This window comes from Simochromis diagramma, unplaced genomic scaffold, assembly GCF_900408965.1.
Source record: "Simochromis diagramma unplaced genomic scaffold, fSimDia1.1 OVJJ01000604.1, whole genome shotgun sequence".
NCBI classification, from domain to species: Eukaryota; Metazoa; Chordata; class Actinopteri; order Cichliformes; family Cichlidae; genus Simochromis; species Simochromis diagramma.
In genome coordinates, this window is record NW_024387416.1 from 4,160,913 (window position 1) to 4,187,316 (window position 26,404).

The 26,404-nt window shown below is 40.7% G+C and overlaps 1 protein-coding gene across 5 annotated transcripts in view; it reads right to left on the reverse strand.

Annotated features, from left to right (window-relative positions):
• The window catches only part of pcxb (pyruvate carboxylase b), a 294,355-nt gene that overhangs the window by 203,228 nt on the left and 64,723 nt on the right, over window positions 1-26,404 (reverse strand). For all 5 annotated transcript variants that reach the window (XM_040012478.1, XM_040012479.1, XM_040012477.1 and 2 more), the window contains one exon: window positions 17,380-17,498. In XM_040012478.1, coding sequence (XP_039868412.1) covers window positions 17,380-17,498 — 119 coding nt within the window. The remainder of the gene's footprint in view (window positions 1-17,379; window positions 17,499-26,404) is intronic.

The following is a 26,404-nucleotide window of genomic DNA, read 5'->3' on the forward strand; positions in this document are numbered from 1 at the left end:
CATTTAAAGCCAAGGAAAAAGAAAAAGCAGTCACTTGCATCTCCAGCTTAGGGGGAAGACTGACGTATGGCCCCCAGGTCCCCACCCGCTCCCATCCCCCAGACGCATGTCTGTCCCAAGGCCTTAACCACTAAATGCCTCCCTCTGATGCGCACTCCTCTGGTCTTCATCACGTGTTTTAAAAGACTTTGTTCAGAAGCCCTGAGCCCCGGGGAAAGGCTTTGGATGAATCCAAAGGGGATTACTGGACAAAATGTATGGAAATTACAGTTTAATTTATCATTTAAGCTATGGTAATTCATGCAAATACAGTTCTAATAATTCCAGCCTTGGGTTTAAATGGTGGCGCTCATATGGCTGTGCAGTCCTCATACATGTAGAGGACAGTGATATAGTGCAGGAAGTGTAGCGCAACTTCTAATTTGTCTCTCAAATGTGAACAAGAAAATCTAAAGACAAAAACATGACAAACACCACAAGGACACAAAAGCAGGCATTACTTTAAGATACAAACCGATAGCATATAACTGCTAATATTGTAGTCTACATCCATATCCATTTACTATATGCGGGTAAAGTTTAATAGTGAGAATATAAGCAGCAGATTCTTTTTAGGATCCAACTAAATATGAAATATGCCCACAATCTGCTGTGACTCTTATGTGTCTGAGTTGTGGGGAGGATGGAAGCAAACGCATAAAGGTAAGTTGATGAGCAAAATCCTTTGCCTCTCGCTCATTTTCTGTGAAGAACATATCAAATACAAACACATTTTAAGTGATTTCACACTAAACCCGGCTACACATTCTTATCACACATGTGGCATCCAGTCCACTGGAACAATGGGTCATAAAAGCGTGGAGATGCTGTGCCCCTTCACTCCTACACGTCGTGCTATAACAGTTAATCTTACACAAAAATGACTGAACTTTTCACTGCTGATGCAGTCTTAGAAAATGCATCTGTAATAGGATGTGTTCCCCAATCTGACCTCTCTTCTAAACCCTGTAGCAACAAAAACAACTGCAACGTGTGACACAGCATAAAAGCATCAGCGCACAAAGTACATATGCAAATTGATGTGTAGCAGAAAAAACAAAAAAACAACCCCCACCACATTTGGCACATCTGTTAAGTATTTTGACATAAATTCGTTTAATGGCACAGTAATGTAGTGGATCTACCAGATTCGTAAACATCGGATGAACAACAAAAATATGAAGAACACAACAGGGATGAAAACAAACATGCCTGAGTAAGTGATGAAGCGACTCTGCCTGTAAGGCACATTTTAAGCTCAAGCCTTTTTGTCTTGCACCTCCTTACAGCCTCGATGCTAATGGCTACTACCAACAGCTCCATTCATAATTAATAACCAAACGCTTTTATGTTCTCATCCATATATTTTTATTAGACAGGATGACTTGACTAAATATAGAAAATTATTCAGAGACCTCAGTCCTTAGTGTACGTAAAAACTGAAATAAAAATGGCAGCTGTCATGATTATCATGATAAGCTTACTTCCTGTTATCATAAATAGCCTCCACTCACTCTCCCACTCACATGAATGAGATTCTCCCCTGGCGTTCGCACACACAGCTACATCCCTCATTCTTATTCATATGCTTACTTCTCAATCACTCACTGTATGCTTCGCTGCACAATTATAATCACCTTAAAATTATTTTATGACGTGCTCACAAAACCAAACCAAACTCCTCAGAGTGCATGCACACACACACACACACACACACACACACACACACACACACACACACACACACACACACACATACACTCACGAGTACACTTCATCGCACACACACACACACACACAGCACAAAATAGCTAGATTCAGTTGGAAAATGTGTCGCTTAGACACATTCTTTACACCAACATCAAAGCATACTGTACTATAAACATACACACGTTTTATCAGAACACATGCACACCCTGACAATTACTACAATCATTATCTGCCATATTACAAGAAGGGAAAGCATGTCCTCTGCACTGCTTAGTAGTATTTGCCTGCCAGTGGTTATTTTATGGACACGCACGCAACAAACCCTGCGTGGCCAGAGGAGAAGAGGTAGACTGTTTACTGCGGCGTGTGTTTGTGGTGCCGAGGACCACAGAGACAGGCAAGCGTAAACAAAGAGGAAGGGAGCAGAAAGCAAAAGAAAGTGGTTCAGTTAGGAAGTGCAAGAGGAAGCAATGACTGGAACAATTAAAAAATATATTTTATATATTTTTTTAATCAAGGTAATTTGATCAGCAGATTGAGCGAGGGAAATGAATTCAGTGCGGTCAACTGCATGGCTGTATGTAGTTTATGAGATCTTAATTAAAAATAAATGCACAGTGACTTTGAATTGACCTTTTCACTAATATCTTAATATAGTTAATGTGCCAAGAAACACGAGAAAGGCAAAGAGTTGAGAGAACTGAAGAGGGAGGGGGATAATTGCTGATGTGGCAGCAACTTCTTCAACTCCCACGTTGAGAAAGGAAATCAAAGCCAAGAGCAGAGAGCTGGAGATGCTGGCTGCTGAACTGAATATTCAATGAGGAGGAAATTAAAAAGAAGGACAGAACAAAAGGAAGATAGACGATTAAAAAAAAAAAAAAAAGAGAATGAAAGACAAGCAAAAAGAGGGGGGAAAAAGGCTTGACGAGAAAATGAAGGGTAGATAAAAGGCGTTATTATGCATCATGGCGAAGAGCGTTACAGTAAAACATATTCATGCAGGAATTCTCTAGACTCAGACATATCTAACCGACGCAGACTTTGAACTCTGGTCCAGCAGGCTGCTGCGCTTTATTCTTACAGAGGCTCTGGGTCACTCTATTCGTCTTTTAATTCACCTCGCGTCCTTTTCCCTTTTCCAGTTCCACCCCTCGTTTGTCAGACTCTTGTCAAATGATGTGAGGCTTTGTTACTTTCTGTCTTTCTTAATCCCTACTAACACTTTCTCAGCCTGATGATGATTGAGAGTGGTCATTTCAGACTAATTAGCAAGCCTAGACAGACAAATAACCAGGTGCAGCACACACATTTTCTCTCAAGCGCCGCTATATTAATGCATGCACGCATATCCACATATTTAGAGGCTAGAAGAAGGGTGCTGTACTTTCTCTCAAGTACACATGAACACACACATAACCAAAAGCAATAAAGCCCAAAATAATGTTAACTCAGTTTGTCTGACACACAGGATCCAATTTCCTGCAACTTTGTCTGGAAATTTGACAAAATAGAAGCAATAAAAGCATGAGAACACTTTTGTTTTTGCTCGATAGACAATCATAATCTTGTTGCAGCACTTCTAAAAAGGCCATATTCCATGGCACCCTCTTCATCTGCTCATCCTGTTGCTGCATTAAGAGCTAAATGTAATGAAGGCATTTCTCTCAAACACTGCCTCTTATTGTCTCTCTCACCATTTCAAAGAGCAGAACGGCACAGCGGGCCATTTATGTAGTCGTACTCGTTTTTTCTCAACTGTCATAAACCGTAGTCCTCAAACATGAAGTATTAGATAACATCAGGTTCTGATTCCCTCATTAACACTTAACATCGTACAGCAGATCCTGGTTACTCCACATCACAACACATGTAACTATACAAGACTCATTTAGTACGGCCAATCCTCACGATTATGGATTTAAAAATAAATAAAAAAATACCACCACCAGCTTTAAGAGATTACCCTCACCAACTAGCCTCACCTCTCCCCCCTACTGTCACTCAGCACCAGATCCCCACAGGGCTGTGTTCTCAGCCCCCTACTATATGTCCTATACACATGTATGCACACCAACCCCATGACACAAACGTGGTTGGGCTCCCACCGTTGCTGAAGCTGAACATACTTAAATCTAATAATGGACTTCAGGAGACACAGACAGGGCCACTCCCCTATAAAGGGAGAATGGATGAAACCTGTCTCCACCTTTTCTGGCCACTCATATCTCAGCTGGTCTCACCTGGACCCACAGCACCATCACCTTGGTAAAGAAGGCTCAGCAGCAGCTGCATTTGCGTGTCATAAGGAAGAACAACCTGGACCAGATGCTGCTTCTGGCCTTCTACCACTCCTCAGTGGAGAGCGTGCTCTCCCACTTCCTGGGTGTTTGGTATGCAGGGGCCAGAACAGAGAACAGGAAGGCTGTGCAGAGAGTAACAATAAACTAATTGGCTGCCCTCTGCCACTCCTGAAGGCCATCACCACATCCTCCCTTCTCAGTAAAACAAGGGCCATCACAGGTGACCCCTTGTACCCCGACCACCACCTGGTTTGATCCGCTACCCTCTGGTCAGAGCACTCAGGTCATTCAGGTCCCACACCTCCAGACTTAACAGCTTCTTCCCCTGGGCCATTTGGACGATTCCCCACCCCTACCCTATTCTATCACCGCACAGTCAGATTAATCAGTGCAAGAACTCCAAACAATTGAAATGTTAGACTTAACATCGAGCACAGCAATGCAAGAACGTGTTTATCAGTTTCACTGTGACACAAAAGCACATCGCACAGTCAGTACAGCTCACATGCAAGCTACTGTTTAAAAATCATCGATTGGCTATGTCAGTGATGAATTTGATGGATTTTGTTAAGTAACCATGCAAAATTTATTTTCAACATAACACCGACTGTTGGTGGCAACAGATTGTTTATTTCCATCTTGCAATAGAACAGGTTTAACTGTCTTTTCTTGTGGGTTAAAAGCTGCCTGGAAAGCTTCATTTTTCCTGCCAAGAATGGAAAACAACTGGCAAGACAACGATGAAATGAAGATGCTGCACAAAATATAATGGCTTCCTCCCAAAGTTCTGTTATTACTCAAGAAAAAAAAATATCTTTAGTCCAAGTCTACTGCGGCTATTGCATGGACTGCATGTTTGTACATCTGGCCATGTCACTCATTTGAAATTTAATACACATGAGCACATATTAGATTTTTTTTGCATTCTATTTATAGAATCTAAAAAACGCAGCAGCTGCAGAGGCTGTCATGAAGCAGATACTTTCCTTCATATGACATTTATACTTGTTTTGTATGTGAATTTTGACAGGATAGAGTCTCAAACTGTACTTTAAACAATTACTGCATATAGTCAACTGTTGCAACTTTGCCTTACTGACCACAACTTTTATCCTGTGCTACAACAAATTAGCATTCAAACACCAAGCACCACCACCCTCACATGTTTGTGGGGTTTGTTAATTAAAAATAATTAATGGTATTACCAAAGCAATAAGTGCTGAGTCCTTTTGCATTTGTCATTTATAAGCTAGCAACAATAACTAAAAGCAGTTTTTCCAGATATGACGTTGAAGCCAGAGCTTTCTGTACCATGTATCAGACTGTTAGTCTTTAGTGTTGAAGGTGAGATATGGTTCACATGAGGTGTACCTATGATTGTTTTCAGGGATTTGAATTGATGGAGCTTGATGGGGTGACTCAAACAGAGGATGTAGGCACTGACTGAGAAACATTTATGGTTGGAAGGTGGAGCAGCTTCATTTGTTAGCAGAATATTTCCAGTGTGGAAATTGTCCTAACTGTACATGAACTGTTAGAATTTCTTATTGCGATTTCCCTATTTCTTTCTTATTCTGAACTGAATATCGACTTGACACGTGTGTAGGAATGGAAATTGATAATTTAATTCATGATCGATTCAAATGTCTGTTGAAGCATTTCCCGTCTTTGTTGTGGTAAGTTTTGGAGTCTCCACTCAAAAGTCATTACTACATATATTACACCGAACACTTTTCGTTAAAGTAATGTAGTACGTTTCTTAATTATTCCCAGGAGAAAGTAATTTGTTATACTACTCGTTACATTACTTTTCTGTTACTCTGTAAAAATAGCTGAAACAGTCTCATAATCCCCATTTAACATAAACCTGAGGCTACAACCCCAAACGCCAACAGAAACCGCTAATGAGGATGCACATCTAAGCTCTTTCACTTAGAATACAAAGCTGACCGCACAAAGCAAAGATAAAAACAAGCACAAAAGGGGAGGCTGCAGACTAACTGCTTATCTGCTTGTTACCTGTTGAAGTTCAGGATCTGGCTGCTTTCACTCTGGGTTAACAGCTAGCTTAGCATACAGTACAATACAAATGTATTTATATAGCACGTTTAAAACCAGGTTACACAAAGTGTTTCACAAAGCAAATGACAAATGATTACACTGAGCAATAAAAAATTAAAAACAGTAAAACGAAAAACAAAATCATTAGTGAGTAGAGATAGGGAGAATACATAATAATCTAGGGAAAGATGCAGCGATTAAGAATCAGAATTAACAAGGGGTAAAAGGTTAAATAGGTAATTTTTCCAGCGTGCTTTAAAGGATTGAATGGAGTCAGAGGCACGAATGGTAACAGGGAGACTATTCCAGAGGTAAGGTGCTAGAGAGGCAACGTGACGGTCCCCACTAGTCTTTAGACTTTGCCTGGGTTGAGCCAGGAGTAACTGTCGCCCGTTAGTATAAAGATTGAGTAGGTCAGTAAGATAGTCTGGTACGAGGCTGTATAGGCATTTGAACGTAAGCAACAGTACTTCGAAATCGATACGAAATTTAATAGGCAGCCAATGTAAATCAGAAAGCACAGGGTTAATGAGGCGAATTTACTAGTTGCAGTTAGGAGGAGAGCTGCAGCATTCTGGACAAGTTGTAATTGTTGGAGGTGAATGAGTTGGAGTCCAGAGTAGAGAAAGTTACAATAATAAAGGTCACGAAGGCATGGATAATTTTTTCAAGGTCTTTGCGCAGTATTAACCGTTTGACCTTAGAAATTTGGCGCAATTGAAAAAAAGCCAGAACCAACCACAGAGGAAACCTGTTTTTCCAGCTTAAATGAACTATCCAGGAGTACGCCTAGATTACTTACACTGTCGGTAATAAAGCTAGCAAAAGGACCAAATCCAGCAGCTAGCTGATCATATGGAGTATGACTATCAAATAACATGATCTCAGTTTTCTTCTCATTTAAAATGAGAGAGTTGTCTGACAGCCACTCTGACCTCTTTCAAGCAGACAGGTGATTCAAAGGAGCTGGCATGTCATCAGACAATTTGAAATAGATTTGAATGTCATCAGCATAAAAGTGACAGGACATTCTATACTTGTCAAAGATGCAACCCAGGGGTAACATGTACAAGGCAAACCGTAATGGGGCCCAACACAGAACCCTGCGGTACTCCACAACAAAGAGGAGCAGTGGCAGACTTGCATTTGCAAACATCCAGCCTTTTGTGCAATAAAAACAAACGTCCATATCCACGCTGTAGACGATGTCGCTGTTTTCCCCTGACATGCAAACTGAAAGCTGATTGTAGCGAGAGTCCAAGAACCGATAAGCGGGATCGATGGGCAGACTAACAAGTCCAAGAAATTTGACTGAGAACCGCTTTTCCACAACTGGTTCTCGATTTCCATCACTACATATTAGGGGTGCAACGATATTCGTATCGATATTGAACCGTTCGATACAGTGCTTTCGGTTCGGTACGCATATGTAGCGAACAATACAACATTTGTAATTTATTTTATCAATTTTCCTTCTGACGATGCTGTCTGTGTTGAGCGCTCAGTGAATCTGCGTTCGACTACTCCGCCTAGGCTGCACTGTCGAGCGCAGATCCACTGAGCGCTCAACACAGACAGCATAGTCAGAAGGAAGAGCGCAGGGCAAGCTAGCGAGACAGAAGTTAAGCTCTACTTGCAACAGGCAAATTGAACCTCATTCAGATCTGGCGTTTGGAATTATTTTGGTTTTCATGTGAGGTATGACCCTGAAGGTAAGCGAGTCATGGACTAAAGTAAAACAGTATGTTGGATGTGCCATGCAATGCTCAATTACATTGGTGTGAACTAGTGTGTTAGCGCAGTTAGCTCGTTAACGTGTTTGCCGTCTAGCCCCATGCACGGAGCGATCGGCGGTAGCTCGTTAACGGAGATTTGCCGTGTTGTGGCGTTAAGGTCATTTCAACAAGATTAACCTGAAAGCACTAGTGGGAACACAACGAATATGACTGCACATTTACGCCGACATCATCCTAGTGCAAAGACAAGTGGAAGCAGACAAAAAAAAGCAAGCATGCTACTAACTTTAGCCGAGTCATTTAGACAGCTGTTAGCACATGATTCTCCTTATGCTGCTGAGAATATAGCCCAGAAGAAGCGGATAGTATAGCTTTTATTTTGGAAAGAGACATTTCTCTGTAATAAACTCTCTTTTCCAAAGATGAGTGATTCCTCAATCAGATACAGGGCTTGCAATATCGCTAGCCCGACGTCCCGGAGCTAGCGATTTTTTCAGTCGGGCTACCAAAATCTATCTCTTCCCTGCCCGTCGGGCTATTGTAGGAAAAATATATGTCAATGCTTTTGCATTCTTTCAGAAATGTAGCTGGGTAATTATGTCATTGGCATCGGTGAGCCACTGTCAATATGTGACATATTGAAGTCGCGTTTGAATTTGCGCTTGTTTTTTTGCTTTCACTTTGCAATCGTGCGAACTGTGTATAGAGAGCGACAGCACTGATCTGTGAGTGATGATAATTTGTGCACCAATTCCTCTGACATCGTCTTATTAATCGTTAGCTTACTATGCAAACATGACAAGTGAAATCTCCCGCAGCAAGCTTAAACATGTGAGAGGTTGATCGCGCAGAGAATCGCTGAGCTTATGTGAGTGCTTGTGTAAAAGCATTTCAGTTCTGCTGAGCCAAATAAGACAGGTCAGGGTGAAGAAGTGACAGCCAAAGAAAAGCTTACCACAAAACGGAGAAGTTATGACAAATGAGACTATAAGGCAAAAAGAAAGTGCAGCTTTATGGTTTCATGGACAAAAGAATTTCTGTGGCTGCAATATGACGAGCTAAATAACCAGGGCTGCACATAAGTGGTCCGCAGGTGCGCATTCGCTGTCAAAATAAAAAACACGCACAAGGGTTAGGGTTAAATTTAAAAACTGTACTTTTGAGTTAAAATATATATTTATAATTTTAATAAATGACAAATTAAAAATGCATGAACATTTTTTTGTATCGAAAAAATATCGAACCGTGACACCAAAGTATCGAACCGAACCGTGAATTTTGTGTATCGTTGCACCCCTACTACATATGTACTAGTTCAGGAACTCGTGTGCACTCTTTGCGAGGCCTATATGAAGACGTATGAAGATTTAAAATTTAATTTAAAAACCCCTTTTCCACAACAGCCACACAATCGCTCACTGTCTCTTTAGAATACACAGAGCCCAGCATGAGCCTGGGGGTATAATTATATCACTTTAGGATCTAAAGGACTCCTGTCCACCAATCAACCGAATGTGCAGGGTCCCTTGACAGCATGTGGACACTCACACACACACACCCTGACTTGGTGCACACAGTCACTCAGAAACACACACTGAACGTACAAAGGAAAGATCATTTACAGCTAAATTACAGACAAATTGAACCTTGAGAGAGGAGAAGTTCAAAGACAGAGCTGGAGCTGAATGCAGAGGCGGTCTCGCCGTCTTTCACAAACACACTTGTGCCTTTCAGACAGACGAGCGTCTCTCACACACAGGGTATACCTCCCAGGCAAAATATATCTTACATTTATCTCACATTTTGTCTGTCGCATACGCAGACACCCCAGACAGAACTGCCTCCATTGTTGAAGAATTCGGGAAAGCAGGAACACAGATGAATAGGTATTTGCACAATGTTCCCTGTGTATTTCTGAGTGTGCGCACGTCTTCGTTGATGCCTTTGGACTTGAAAATCTTTCATTAGGGGGGCGTATTTGTGTGTGCATCTATGAATGAGAGCGAGGTGCGAGTGAGTGAGTGTGTTCATTACGATTACAGATTGTGGTATTCCGCCTCCTCACTGACACTTGTGTACGTGCCCATTACCACTGCTGAGAGAAAGAGCAAAGCAAAAGCAGCAGCGAAAAGTTAGAGGATGCCTTCTCAGTCAAAAAGACACCACCCTGTCAAGATGCCAGAGCTGTGGAAAACCAAAAAAGACAACTACTATCAGAGCAATATGGAGAGAAGGTGGAGGAGAAGTGAAAAGAGCATCTGTTATGGGAGAGCAAGCGGGAGGACATATGGAAACACAGGAAGAATGTTTAAGAAGAAAAATCTAAGGTTTGTGGCGATATCAGCAGATGTGTAATTGCTATTTGTCTTTACGGAGACTGACTGTTTGCACCTGCACAGATTTATCAGAAGTGGACAATGCAGGAAAAGAAACTCACAGTACACAACTGCTTATTTAATGCAAACGTCTTTACACTCATTTGTACTGAGAAAGAACTCGGGCTGGTCTCACTGGATTGGTTAAGGCATCCTGCAATGTGAGGTCTATGTGCTAATGGGTCTCAAGTGATTCTTCCCTGCTAGCAAACTCCTGCCCGAGTAGAAGAACAATTCATCTGTAGTGTCCGCAGATATAACCCTACTTCTTCAGTTTCTTGACTAACTACATAATATTTGTCATGGAGTTATGTAGCATTAACTAAGCCACTGACCCAGGAAACAGTATAGATAATCACCCAATACTTGACCTGCTTTAAAGAAGAATATGGGAGCAAGAGCGTGCCCAAATTTTAACCAGTGACTTTTAAACATTCTTACAAAAGGTCACATGTGAGAGCAATTATGTCCTCTCCACAGCAGCACCTCATAAAGTTCAGTGTCAAATTGAAGATTCTGATTACAACTTCCACAGCTCTTCATGTCAGGCACCTTCCTTTATTGGCAAACTTCTAAATTCACACATAACTACAATGTCTGAGGTCAGCTCATCAGTGCTTCCTGGTGGCACGTCTGTCCAGGTTAAAGTCACAATGAGACTCTGGAGATTTTGGCTTTCGAGGTCAGGAAGTTTTTTTTACCCATTGGACTTGAGATCTGTGGACACTTAAAAGATGCTTAAGACATCTGTGTAGGCCTGATTTCAGCCATTTATACCAGGTTAACTGCTGCATCTTAGTATATCATGTGTGAAGCTGCCTTTGTAATGTCACTTCATTGCTTCAAAGCTATTCTTTAACCATCTTTCATGTTGTCTGCTGCCTGCACTAGGTACATGAATGAATGGAGCCAGAAAGACAGGCAGGTACAGAGTGATGAGCCAGCAGGATAAGAGAGCAGACTAAGAGACTGAGGACAAAAAAAAAGGAGAAGTTCATAAAGGGACAAAGAATGGATGAGGCAAAGGTGAACTTAAGGACAGAGATGGTGAGAGATGAATGAAAATGGATGTTGGGGTGAATACGAATGAGAGGAGAGGATGACAGAAGAGATGGATATGGGGGAGGAGAGCAAGGAGAGGGGTAGAGAAGGAGTCACGGCTGTGACAGAGAGCGGTAGATACGGAGGGAGGAACTGACAGGGCTGAAAGGATGGTGTAGGGAGACGGGAAGAGCGAACAGGAGGCAATGGTGTGACAAAGAGAAGGGAGGGCTGGAGAAATGGGCAGAGGTCAAGAAATAAATGCGCCAAGTTGGTTGAGGAAAGACAGATGAAGGGAACAGCGTGAGGGAGGAGCGACAGAAGAGACAGAATGGTATGGAGGAAGAGGCGATTAAAGAGAGAGATGGAGGCAACTTTGATACATGAAAGTATACGTATTATATTAACCCTCGCTGCAGATAGCATCCTATTACTACCAGCTTAGCTTCTCACTGGAGACACTAACATGTATAGAAATAAGGGATCTGCATAACATTTGATCACTCCTGTTTGCAGTCAGGTGAAGTAGTAGAACTCTACTTATCCCAGTATCCCCGTGTGGATGGAAGGTGAAGATAAGAAATGTACATGTGCAGGTTGTACTTATTTTTCCTTTAAAGAGGAGTGAGTGGGCTTTGAGGAGCACCGTGTTCAGGTGGATTTTTGTGAGCCCCACCTCCCTCTGTTATTTGGGCACAGTATGCCTTGTGGGACTGTTTTCATACATTTAAAAATCAAAATACAAATACCCAGCTCCACATCAGCCCAATGTTGAGAACCAAAATTCTTAAATAGCTGCTGGCAACAGAGGAAAAATCTGCTCCAAACCTCATGTCAACAAACATTTTTACTGCTAGATAGTTCATGCGAGATAAAGCCAACATTTGGAGACCTCTAGAGATTCACGGGAGAGTTATTGTTTTGTTTGAAGCCACTGCCTCTACTTGTACTTTTGGTGCCAAATTTCAACTACACTGGATGACAAGAGTTCAACTGGTTGAGGGTGACGCATAGTCCAAAAGGACACTGCAGCAGCTTGTGTTTTAGCCAGCCCCAGGCCACTTCTTGGACCCTGCTCTCCTGTCAACTCTCCACATTATCCAGCTATATACACGAAGAGAAACCCACACCTGTGGACTTATGTTGCCGTTTTTAAGTGGAAATGATATGAGCACCATTACATGAAGCATCAACTCCCGCAAAGCCTGCCAAGGATTACAGGTGATAATGGACATCCAGTAATCCACACATACACGACAGAAAGAGGAAAACTAGAAAACCCAAAAAGTGACAGACATCAAACATAGAAAGAAGAGATAAGGAATAAAGATGTGGAGTAAGAATGACTGACTAATTTAAGGGAGATAATCCAATTACAATGATTGTAGGCTTACTGGCATGGTGACCATCGGACGTACATAAATGTTTTGAATGAGCGTGCAGAGGGAGGATTAAGGTATAAAATTAAACTAGGACTCCGCTGCAGCCAGGTTGGAGAAAGCTAAATTGAACAGAGAATACAGAATGAATTAAACTGAAGATATTAAAGTGGTGAAAAACAATGCTGGAAGAGCGTGGGGGAATGAACGGTGAGTTCAGCAGAGAGTTTCAGAACTTGGTAAAATACTTCCCTGACAAGTCTGTTAATAAGAGTGCATTTCGCATGAAAACAAGAACTAATGTGCTCACACCTCAGATTGGAAGTGCAGTCAAGTGAAACAGAGCTCAAAGATGAATGGACGCAGTAAAGCCCTAATACAGTTTTCACTTGTCGTTTGCACGCAAATGCAATGTTAGTCTCAAAAGTACATTTCCTCTACAATTAAGACGAATATACACTGAACTTCTCCTTTTCAGGCACTGTTCTCTTTCCAGCCGTCATCGGGAGTAACCCTAACCGCTTTGAGCTAAACCTGAAATGAAAGCTGTGCGTGTGACAGCTGAAACTTTCAAACACGTTTCACAGGGAGAGCTGCCCAGATTCAAGTAATTACTGCACTCCTGCCAATTCAAATGACCCCAATTCCCCAAAATGTCAAATTTCCTCAGCTATATGGGGTTTTCTCTGCAGGATGAACAAAATATGACAAACTGCTGCAAGGACGGATAAGAGGGGATCCGTAATACATGAGAATGACTGTCAGTTTATTGTCTTGCTGATACAAGCAGGGGACAGGTGGATGAGGTTGCAGTGAAATAACGGGATAAAAAATATGGATATACAATGTAGAAGTATTGCTCATATTATCTGGTGTTCACAAATAATGCAGAATGATGCAATAATACAGACGTCCTTGTTGAGTTGAAGGCAGATGAAATGTTAGTATGATATTGCCACAGTTCTTTGGCGTCCCTTTCCATTTTCAAATATATTGGACTTGGCACGGCACTCAATAGCAGTACAGCAGTACGTGTTTACATCACGGCAATATCTGCTCCTCAAATATGAAATGCACGACTTATTATATACATGCCATCTTATTCTAACAATATTGCTTCCTAAAGACTATCCCAGTATAGCTCTGCTTAGTTTTTATCATTCATACGGCGACATGACTAAAGAAGAAAAAAGCAGATCAGGATCTAAGAATTGGTTTGTTTAAAAAGATAACACATTAAAGATATGTTTATGTAAACTCAAAGGTTTTTGGTGCCTTTTGCACAGTAGGAATGTTTCTAATATTAGTGCATCAGTCTTATGTTGAGCAGTTTTTGTTTCAGTGTTCTTATGAGCAGACCCATGTTTGCCATCTTTTCTTTCTGGTATGTACATGCTGCAAACGAATCGTTTCAATTATTGACACACTAACCACATCTCTGCACTTCAAGTCCAAAAGACACCAACACCGCCAACATGCCCAGTTCAGTAACTCAAATTACCAACTTGTGCAAAGCCAAAGCATGTGCACCCCTAATAATGCAAATATAATGGCAATAACAAGCACAAACCATTTAAAAACTCCAGAGTCATAAAATGACCCACCATAAAGCTGTGAATGCAGAGAGAAGCTAGCTGTAGAGACCAAAACCTCTTTTAAACGCTATACGTGGAACATTTAATTCTGCTGTTACGCTTGGCATTTTTAATGTGAGAGCCTGGGAAATGACTCACTTTTGGAGCAGTTCTCAAGAGAATATTTAAGGACATGGCTAATCCACAGCGGCTTCATTTTTTACCTCTGAAGGTTACTGCCTTTGTTTCGCACAATTACAGTTATTTACAACACTATAAACTATTAAGCTTAGCCAAGGCAGGGAAGGGGGGGGAAGAAAAAAGCAAAGCGCTTTTGAGAATAAACTATTTGACATTTTTGATAGGACTTAATGATGAACAATCTGCACACACACAGGGTTTGAAAACTACATGGCCCACTTCAAGTCCATGGAAGATATCTAAACATGTTGGCATGTGTGGGCACGGGATATCCAGGGGCTTAAATCAATAAACTGTACCTCTTAGGGCCACTGGCAAGGCAATACACTCAGCCACTTTTTCCAGGCACACCTGTTCAACTCCTCGTTAAAGCAAATATCTAATCAGCCAATCACATGGCAGCAACTCAATGCATTTAGGCATGTTGACACAGTCGTGATGGCCTTCTGAATTTCACTGAGCAGCAGCTGCTGACCGACTTTACTGGGATTTTTCTAAACAAATAGCTCTATGATTTACAGAGAATGGTCAGAAAACGAGGGAATATCTAGAGAGCAGCAGTTCTGTAGAAATGCCTTTTTGATGCCAGAAATCAGAGGAGAATAGCCAGACTGCTTCAAGCTGATTGGAAGCCCGTAGGCCATCTCCGAACAAACGTTAAACCTTAAAGCTGATGGCCTTCAGCAGCAGAAGCCCACACCAGGTGCCACTCCTGTTTGCTCGAACAAGAAACTAAGGATATAATACAGGCTCACCAAAAACTGCACACGTGTTGCTGATCACATCGATCCCTTTAATACAGTGTACACATCTTGATTTCCAGCAAGATAAAGCACCACTGACAGTGGACCGTCTTTTAGGTACAACTATCAAGTTGTACCTAATAAAATGGCTTTCAAGTCTTTCTGGCTCCAAGTTTTAGGCACAAGAGTTCTTGATACATTTCTGGTTTGAATAAAGCAAGCTCTCACCTAGTCAGACAACCCTGAAGGCAAACTTCTCTTTAAACAACCAAAATCTGGACTGATAAGAAATGCCGAACCTTAAATGTTGTCTTTTGAATAATTAGTGCAATTACCTACAATTTAAGGGCACACACTTAAACGCAGAGTAATGAATGGTTTCAGAAGACCTTTCCACTGCAAGTAGTTCTTTGACTAAATTATCACCATAGCAAATATTTATTGATGTTTTTCCTCCACTCAGAGCTTATTAACTGTGCTGCAATGCAAATCCCTCAATCCTTTAAGAAAAAACAAGACCAACAGAAAGAAAAGATAATGCAAGACAAGAGTGTGGAAACTGGTTAAGAAGAAAGAAATCAAGTTGTCAGTCATGTGTTTGCCATGTGCAGCAGATGTTTTGTTTCCACCATCTGCCAATAACTTAGTGTTATAGTAGCACTGGTTAGTGTGTCAGCTCCGTTTATTAATGCAGCAAATTAGGCAGAAAATCCTACATTAATTAGTCTAATTGTGGTTTTCTGTGTGTACACACATTAGTGCTAAAACCAAGATTTGTCAGTCTTTGTGCAACTCCAGTGCCAATGGATCTGTACCTATCTGGCATTTGTGTCTTATGTTGTGTCTCATCTGTGTTGTTTCAGCTGAGCAAATCTCACAGGTCATCAGTAGAGCAGAATGCTATTTATAGCTTTCATTATCCTCTCGTTCTCTCCTGTCCCATTTAAACTTGTTGTCTCTCGACCCTCCTCTGACCTCATCTTGCAGCTTCTCTCTTCACTGATTCCACCTGCTCAGGTCCTCTTCTTTCTTAATCACCTCTGTCCTGCAGCCATCTCTTTGTACTTGTCGGCTTTCTGTCAATCTCCTCTTTCTCGTCTTGTCCATTTCACCCTCTTTCTTGCTTTTTGACCATTTTTGCCTCCTCATGTACTTAAAACTCCACTCCTCTTCCATGTACCTCTAACATTCACTGCCTTTACCTGAGACAATTTTCAGAGCAGGAAGCTTTTTACATTGATGCTGCCAAAAGTGAAGCTTGATTATTCCTACAAAAAACCTGACGAAGATTAAACATTCTTTAAATATTTGCATGCTCACATGATGTATTATTATTATTATTATTACTTACTTATATAACATATGCACAACATATGTTTTTTTTCTTACCACAGCATTTTAAGCAGCTCGCAGTCTGGACGACAGCAACGCCTTGACTGTACAGCCATTCTTATTTGCTGCTATGCTCACTGTTCTATTGAAATACCCAATTACAGTAGAGCTTTAGCTATTAGATGGCCTCATATGTGACTCTTGAATACTTTGATACACAGAGAAGCTGGCTCAGTGACTGCAAGCTGCCCAGGTCCTATAGCTGCAAACAAGCCAAAAGTACCACCCTTCCACAACCGTGCTTGACAGTTTGAGGTGTTTGTTTTTTACCAAACATGCCATTAAGAATTGATTAATTTATTTTAATTTTTAAGCACTGAATGGTCTGATCTTAGGGTGCTGGGACATTTACCCGTGAGAAGATATTGACATCGAGTTTACACCCCAGCAAACTGCCAAAACCTGCTTTTATGGGTGCGCTCACACCTGCTGCTGATCCGTTAATCAAGAGCAGTTAATTAGTAGAACCTCGCTGCTGCTCACCCTCTTAATAACTACAGAAGCAGTAAGGGTGTATTTAGCTTCTTACAGGACAGAATTATTTTCTCATGACTGTATATTTATTAAGCACCAAGACTTTCTCTCTTTATCTAAACAGATGTATGTCTAGACTGAAGTAGTGACCCAGCTTTGCATTCTGTGCAGCTTGCAAGACAGCCACTGATTTATTTATTTTTCAACAATTAAGAAAACACAACCAACAACCTGATTTTTTTAGCATATCGGCAGGTCCTAGAGAATCCCCGTCTATGGACCAATCACCCCAAAGAAACACATGCAAAATGCAACGACTCCAGCATCTACAAAAGGTGAACTTCTACTCACTCTGTGATTTCTTCGGTGACCGTATGTTCAACCTGCAGTCTGGAGTTCACCTCTATGAAGTAGTGTTTGCCGTGTTTATCCACCAAGAACTCCACAGTTCCTGCGTTCTCGTATCCAACCTGCAGCAAGACAAGATCACAAGAGAGCAATTTTATAGCTCTTAATTATCCAAGTTGTACTGGTAGCATTAGTTGTGTAAACAATCGAGCAGGTAAACCCACTCATCCTGTTGAGCCACGAAGGAGAAAAACAAAAGGCCTTCTTACTCTTCAGGCAAACATGACTACATAAAAGCACAAAGAATCAGCCTCATTACTTGTTTAGAGTGTAAAGGGCAGTTTTCATCTTTCTTTAATGCAAAATCAGGTCATTAATCAAGAGGGATTTATTTCGATCTCAAACACCATTTTCTCTACCACCTTTCATCTACTACACTGTAATTATAATCACAACCCTTGTCGTGTACTTTATACCGCCAATGTGTCGATGTTGTTGGGGATGAGATCTTGAAATGTCCTTTAAATGATGTGCACAGTGTAGAAGTGCCACAAGGAAAACATAAACAGAGCATAATAGGGGTGGACAAAGGGGTAGCTGTGGCTCAGGTACTGCCCACATACTCTATTCCAAGCGCCCTTGGGCATAGCAGGGAAACTCGCGTCTCCTTTTATAGCCGATCCAACCTTTGCATGTGAACGGGCAAATGACAAACTGTGAGCTAATTACAGACTCCACCCTGGGCTTATTACATATTAACACCTCCACACCCAAAATGATAGATGGGATCCATAGAGAGAGACACATAGCATCAAAAGCTCCACAAATATTGGTTGTGCATTGGGTCAGATAACTGCTCACTGCCAATGTATTAAGTTTGCTTTCCCATCACTACTTTCTACTGGAAAGGGGATCTTCAATTAAGATGTCTGAGAAGTTTATATGAAGAAAATAAGGGATGATGGTTAAATAAGAAGTGTAAAAGACCAGGATCTAATACAGCTACGCATCTAAAATCTCTCACACTCACACAAGTCTGACCCTACAGGCTATGGTCAAGCAATCTAGTAATTGTCCTGTTGTGTTTAGCACCTGGAGGGACACCTTTGGGTCCTGTGGGCACCATAGTGCCGCCCCGAGCTGGGCTTCTTCTGGCATATACCCACTGACAGCTGAACAGATTGGAAACTGAGAAGTCCTAAGGATGATTTAACACCCTGGGTTTTTGTTGGTTTTTGTTGTGTTGCAAAGCCATTTCTGATTAGTCGTTGTGGTGCGTGTTGGGTCTCAATGTTCTGAAGGGCTAGACCCCTGCTACATCGAAGTAGCGTCACCAACGAACACACAACAGTGCACATCAGGTGGAGTCAACCCTGTGCAGTGCATGGAAGCAAAAGCATAACAATGGAGCTACCAGTTCAGCAGATCACAAACATGTTGATTTTATACTGCACCTTGGAGGCACATAGGTCATTAAAGATGAATAGGTTTTGATATTTCGTCTTAATGTGACTCACTTTCTAACAACAGCCTTCAAAAAAAGAAGAAAAAGAAAGTGCAAACTACATCTCACGACTTCCACATAGTCAGCCAACAAATATTCTCTTTTTGGCACAGTTATGATGTTCTATTAATCAGAACTATGAAAACTGCTTTGTTTTATGGAAAATTGCATTTTAACCTTATTTTCCAGAAAACAAAAAGGCTACAAACAAAGGAGAACCATCAACTGGTTCTTTTCAATTTTCACTTTGATTTTAATGTCAAGCAGGATTTGCAGTTTTTTGAACTAGTTGTTTATAGTTCACGTTTCTTCCTTACAGAGTTTTTGGAATGACTGTCTAAAAGAAACTAGTCTGGCACCCGATCGTAACTGTCCCAAACAAAATCGAACTATATAATCACCTTGTGTAACTGGTATTCTTTGAAATTGCACGACTCCAAATGCTTTCCTGCTCAAAGCTGTACATCGCTGCTCTCAGAGTAACACACCTCTGATGGAAATTAGCATGTTAGCAGGCCAATACGAGCGCTTTCCATTCATTCATCTTTCAAACTCCCACTTTGGATTGTCTCAGCACCAGTTTAATTTCACCCAGTGGGAGCTGCATACAGAGTGTAAGTGGAATATAAATGCTACATAAATAACCTTTATTATCGTGACCATAATTTCAAGACTGGGCAGATTTACACAAATTACAATCCTGATGTGAGCAAAGCAATGTGATTGGTTGGTACACCAACAATCAGACCAGCCCAAGTTCCCCAGATAACATCTCAGTGATTATTCCTATAATCAAAGCTTTGTCATTATTTGAAATCTACCGCATTTGAGAAACGGAAAAAGCAAAACGCAAATGTTAGAATAAAATGTAAAGGCCACAAGTAATCAAATGTACAAACAAACCAGAGAAAAGCAAATCTTGTTTTGTAGTGTTGAGCTTTTTATTTAAATCAGACTAGGATGAATTCACCAAGAGAAATTAAGGACCTAAATTGCTTCTCTCCTGTATTTAAACAAACATGCTTGTTTAGTTCTTAATTGTTAAGCCAGCTTAATGCCTTCAGGATTGCTTTGATTTCCATTTGGCGATCATAAATGTTAAGACATTCAAACGGGCAGAGGAAAAGACGGAGATTGATTGCAGAGACAAAGATGGCCCTAAGCTAAATTGCAGCAATTAGACTCTGGCAACTAAATAAGACTTGAACAGAGCATCGCTGTTGTGGAAACGCAGTTAGAGTGAAAAATAAAACCAGGCTAGAACATGGGTCTGTAATCAAACTGTCCATTTGAGTAAAATAACACCTGCTTAAAATGTCTTATTAATCCCAAAACTTGTAGAGTTGCATCAGCCCCCAGAAAACTCATCTCACAAGTAAACAGATCAGGTGTATAATATGCAGACTCACATGCAAATTCATGCATCAAATACTGACTGAAAAAAATAAAATAAAAATACAAAATTCAGAAAGTAGTGATTTCTCCTCAAAAGGGGGAAAAAAAAACAAAAAAAAGACCTATTTATGAAAACACCTTGCAAATTCTACCAAAAACAGACTCAAAGCATTCACAAGCACAGAGAAAACTTACGTTAAACACATGCAAACATGTGTGCATACTAGCTATATGTCCTGATCTCTGGTGATGGCACAACTGCTGGGCTACTTTGTGTACACACATTCCCAGAATGCCAGTTTTCAGCCTTATTCACCTTTGCTTCAACCTCCTGCATGAAGCCAGTTATTTGATCCAAGACTTCATAGATGAATTCTCATGGAAAGAGATGAGAAAACACACTGCAGCCTTCAAACAGACATGTAAACACACACCTCCATCGACTTAAATGTGCACACAGATTCCCACATGTACTGTACCAGTGTGTGTGACTCCATATTACACTGGTGTTTTTTTCCCCCCCTGCGCTCACACAGTGAGTCAGTGAAGTAGCAGCCAATGTAACAGATTGAGCGGTCACCGTTTTATAAGGTCTGGCAGCCAAGTCAATGAACTGTACTAGCACAAGGAGAGGTCACCAGCATGCACATGAAAGCATGCGCACAACATACGCACACATTTCTTTAAGCATCTGTAAAAAGCATAAGGAGCATTTACACATTTAGCTCCCTGCTGCAAGTGTTTGATTCTGCTTAAATGATCCCAGCACTGATGAATGGACACTGGTGTATAGCTTTGAATAAAAAGTGACAGAGATGGATAGCAGGTATTGTACGAGGTAGACGGAGTCAGCGTGTGAAACAAAATGCATTAAGAACGATTCGTGGTGCTGAGTGTCAATGGATGAAGGAGGGAGGGGAGTTGGAGTTAAAACTGATGGATGATCAAACGAGGACAAAGACAGACGGGGGAAGTGTTCAGAGACGGTGGAAACAGGACAGAGTGAAAGTAGATTAGAGGAAGTATTCAGAGGTAAAATAGCAGAAAACTTAAATGATGGAGGCCCGTCTCCCTGGTTACCCTCTCTACACATACTTTACCTTGAAATCATTTACAACTTGGTAACAAGAAGTCAAAATTAAAACTCAGCAGGAACTTGTCATCTTTGGCAGATGCACAGTACCCACTGAAACCCCAAATACCTTGATCATATCCAAGGGGGGCAAAAAAGTAAAAAATGAAACCAATATCGTGAAAGAAGCAGCTCGACACCAAACCATGACGGCCTAGACAAACTGTGGTATTTTGTAAATACAATAAACATGAATTTAGTGTAATTGTGTAACTTTATTAGCAGAGTCCTCCTGAAATGCGCCAAGAGCCTCCTCTCTGCCCCTTATTCCTCTATGGTCGCTATGGTAACGCGTAAATATTTCTTTCAAAATAAGACTGCTACAACACGGGAAGAGACCCAGGAAAAGGATAAAAGGATAAAAAAAAAACAACCCAAAAACCATAAATTTTACACCCGAGCCTCAAATCTCGCGGCCCGACACCAAACGACTCACGGACCAGTACCATCCATGGCCCGGGATTGGGAACCGCTCGTCTATACAATACAATGACTAATTGCTAAAGCCACCTTATCTTAATAAAACCACTTGACAGTAAAATACGGCAAATATTTCCATGGAATATATTATAGGACACAGTCTGCTGGTGATCTATAAGCCCAACAAACTCTAGAAAATAAACAGTGGTCACAATCATTCGCATCGCTTTATCTTTATCCATGTTTTTCTAGTTGAATCTCACTTTTTCCATGTCTTACAATAATGATTGTGACAAAAACTCAACATATCTTCCTCCAATGATGACAGCTAGCTTTTCATTGCAGTGCTTGTGTAATTTGGCATATCTCATCCTCTCCTCGTTTCTCTTAATAAAGGCTTCTTGGCAGTCATCCTATTAAGAGCACTTCCGATGAAACGAGGTAGACTGTCAACAGTAGACGATAAACTATATTACCTGGCAGTTTGACTTTTTCCTTTTTCTTAAGGACATGACTTCCAGAAACTGCTCATCTGTTGTAAAGAGTTGTTTTTAAGTCGTGACACATTTGTCCTCCACTTGAACAGTCTTTTTTTATTAAACGACAATACACACGGACACACGTACGTTCTTAAGTTTAAGATTAATTTAATGGGGCCAACACTTAATGAACTGTTTTTGTGACAAAATGCACGTAACAAAGTATCTAAAGATATCATTTAAAATTTGTTGTGTGTAGAGACAGCACTGGTTTAGCCAGAGTTAAATGCCGTTTTATGTCTGAATGATTCACAGGTCAGTGTTAAGTGGCTTTAAAAAAAGGAAAGAAAAAAACTTCCTCTATAAATGGTCAGATGCGAGGACTGGACTGAAAATGAGAGAAGCAGCAGCCAAAGTTCAAGGAAAAAAAAAAAACCTTCAGAAAGCCAGAAATATTACAAGAAAGTCTGTCTCCTTAGAAACAGAAAGAGGAGAGCTGGATTAAGACTTTTGCACAACACAGTTTTTAATGATCATCTTCTGTAACCCCAAAAAGTCAACAGCTTTCAGATCAGCTGTTAGGTTTGGTTGGTACAGTACTTTTTCCACAGTCACGTGTTTTCTGATGGCCCTGCACGCCGACTCATCTCTTTTACCTTCTGCCTCTAAGCTTTATTTAGAGGCAATGTCACTGATCTCTTGTTTTTGAAACCAATTTATCTTTGAGCAATTTGTTATTAACTTTTCTAGTCCACACAGGGTGGCTGAGTTCAGCGCTCACTTTGTTGTGTAGAATAAACAAACCCGATCGAAGGACTTCATCAGCCGACTAAACGGTCGATCAGTTGTGTTTTTCTTTATATCGGTACTCTGAACACTGCCACCACCTCTGCATGCTACTAGACAGTTATCACCCGATTCACTCCTGAATGGACGATACCAACAGTTAAACATGAACTGGGAGGCAGTACAAATGATTCCACTATGACGACGTCAAGACCCGTCCAGGTACTTTGCTTTTCTCACAGACTGTGTCTGCTTCTGTGTGCATTTCGCTAGGTTTACACATCTAAAGTACTTTGTTAGGTTTATTTTTATATTTGCTTACGACAACAGCATAGATGGTCTGTCACTTATCAGAAAGGCTCACTAGGCTCCCAGTATCCCAACAGCAGAAAAAAAAAAGGGGGGGCTATCGTCAGTGTGTATGGGACTGTTAATATCCAAATTCCTAATTAAAACAAAGATTTGTGTCAAAATACTAATGTAGTTGTTGAACAAAATAGGCACTTGCAAAGAGACGGTTTCTAGCACCAAAGCCTGCGAATCTACTGCACACTGCCAATTTTCAGGAAGGTTTTTTTTTTGACATATCCAGGAAATATTGGGTTCAGCTGGTCTCATCAAAAAAAAAAAAAAAAGAAAAAAAAAAGAAAGAAATGTCTATTATGTGCGGTGCCCCCACTTTATTTTGAAGCCTACTGCCGTTTGATTTCTGCAAGGACATGCACGCGCACGAACGCGCAGGCACATACACACAAAGATGCTGGCAGATGAAGGCTGGTGCAAGGCATAACAATACTGTTCATCTTTGAACTAAAAATCAGGAACCTGGCTTAGGATTAGTCATGGAGAGAAGGGATAGAGAAAGAGAGCTTTCAAGATTTATTTCTTAGATTTTCAATTACATTAAGCCCTCAAACCCAGCCTGAAAAGAGGAAAAATAAATAAAAAAAAAAAAAAAAAATCCTAAATTCCACCACAACATATACACACAAACACTCTCCACTGTCACCAGGTCTGCAGACTCACTCAGACTAAAAAACAAGAAATGATTGTCTCAAGGTTGTCACTGCCAGATTGCTGTCACAACATGCAAATCCTCAGAGGAACAGCAATATTGATAATTCACTGCACACAAATCCTCCCAATCCCCTGCCATCTCCCAATGTTCCATATCCACCAGACTGACATCGACACATGCTGGGTCATGAAATGCCCAGGGACAGTCATAGTAATGTGCTACAAAGCTCCTAAGCTGCATGTGTGATGTGCAGCACATTGCAAAGCTAGCAAAACAAATCAATCGCACAATCGATGGTACTGATTCTTTAAATGGGTAAGTCTGGTGACATTGTTGTGTATTGCTCGTAAATTTACTGACAAGTAGTGGGATTAATTCAGGGGCTGCAGTTTAGTTCAAAGGGTTGCGAATGGGAGCCATATGACCATATGCCATAAAGCTAACGCAGAGTATCTTTCCCCAGTCTGAGCTTTCCTTTTTTCCCCACTGTTCCATCAAATAAAGGATAAAAAAAACAAAACAAAGTAGTGGGATTAAATGCTTTGAACACAATCCATGGTACCGGTGTTATAAACCGGGCTTCATATGTATGGAAACAAACATCAGTCCCAAGAGAAAACCAAGTGTAGCAGTTGGTATCGCCATCTGAATTAAGAAATTCTAAATAATAAAAAAATAAAATAAAAAGTTTATTTTGAAAGTATGTCACAAAATTATTTACAGGATGTAGAATATTTAGCTACTAATCAAGAAAATGTCTAAAAATGACTTGAAAGAGATAAGACGCCCATTTCTTAACACATTTTTTTTTACTAGTGTTACGTTTAGTCGACGTCCTGAACAGAACTGAATTTTCCTGAATAGAAAAGATTGATTCCTTTATTGTCGGTGTACTTAACATTGTGCAGTGAAACTGAATCAGAGCTTATGTTTCAGTAGCATACAAATACACTCACGTCCATTGTTCATTCCGCAGATTAAAATCATAAAATACAGCACAGTTAATAAAATAAAAGTAAATAAACTATAAATACACATAGGTTTGCTAAAAGATGCAAAAGAAAAGATTTGAGAAAATGCACTGTAGTTCGATTATTCAGAAGTCAACTCTGATGTAAAAACGTCCAACATAATGAGCATAATCTACTGCGTTTAAATATTTGGTAGGTCTGGAAATTTCAAACTTGCAAAGCTACGGAGGAGCACTCAAGTGTTCTCTTCTCAGAAATATATGCTAAGGCAAAGCGTCCAGCACTTGCTAAACGGCAAAAGGCGTAAATCACTGGTTTGTTTCCTAAATGACACCTAATTTTCAGTAAACCCCAAGTGAAAACCTAACCCTACATGAAGGCAGCAGAGTCCTGCCATCGGGCTCATTTTGAAAGCAGTGAAACAGTCGACGTCATGAAAGCTCATACAGGCTACACTTTCAGCATTTTGTATAATATGAGGGAATCAAAATGTGAAAATAAGCTGACACGCAAACCTTCAATGCACAGTTGATTCACGGAGCAAATATTACATAAATCGTACAATACATCACACTCTACACCTCATCTAAACATCGCTATGCCGTTCGCTTCAACTACAGCTCTCATTTTCCCCCCTCTTCTCTTGTGAGGATTGGAGTTAATCTGGTGCCAAGACTTTTTGTAATCTGATCCAATTCCCTTTCAGACTTGCAACACACACACAATTCACAGCTGATACAACCACAGAAAAACCAACATGCACACGCGCTCAAATAGATCAGCTACATTTCAGTGGTGCCACCTCTCTAATCCCTTTGCTGCAGACAGCTACCAAAGCAGTGCAGCTCACCCTCCCAAAACAATGCACAGCCTAAAAGCACACATAGGCGCCGACACATAGCAATACACACAAAAAAAGCCAAAAACATAATGAACACATCCCTGTATGCACACACATTTATATTCATCCCAGCTGTAATGAAAGGAGCTTGACCAGAAGCCCTCCATCCATTTACAAATCATGAATTCATCCCTTCATTCCAGCTGCTCGTTATTTCTTTCTCTCTCAGTGATGCCCGTCTATACTCTCACTTCTACTCTTCGCTTGTGTAATTAAGATTCAGGTCATTCTCGCATCTTCTCAATAGCCATTTTCAACCACTTGCAGCTTCATTTTTATGCCAAGGCATTTGCAAGACATGAAGCGAACAACTTGTTTGGTCTTCAACAGAAAACCAAACAGACTTCAGGAAGAGTATCGTGGGTATAAACACTGTCACAGATATGTAAAGCAGGGATGAAAGAGTAAAACTCATAGCAATT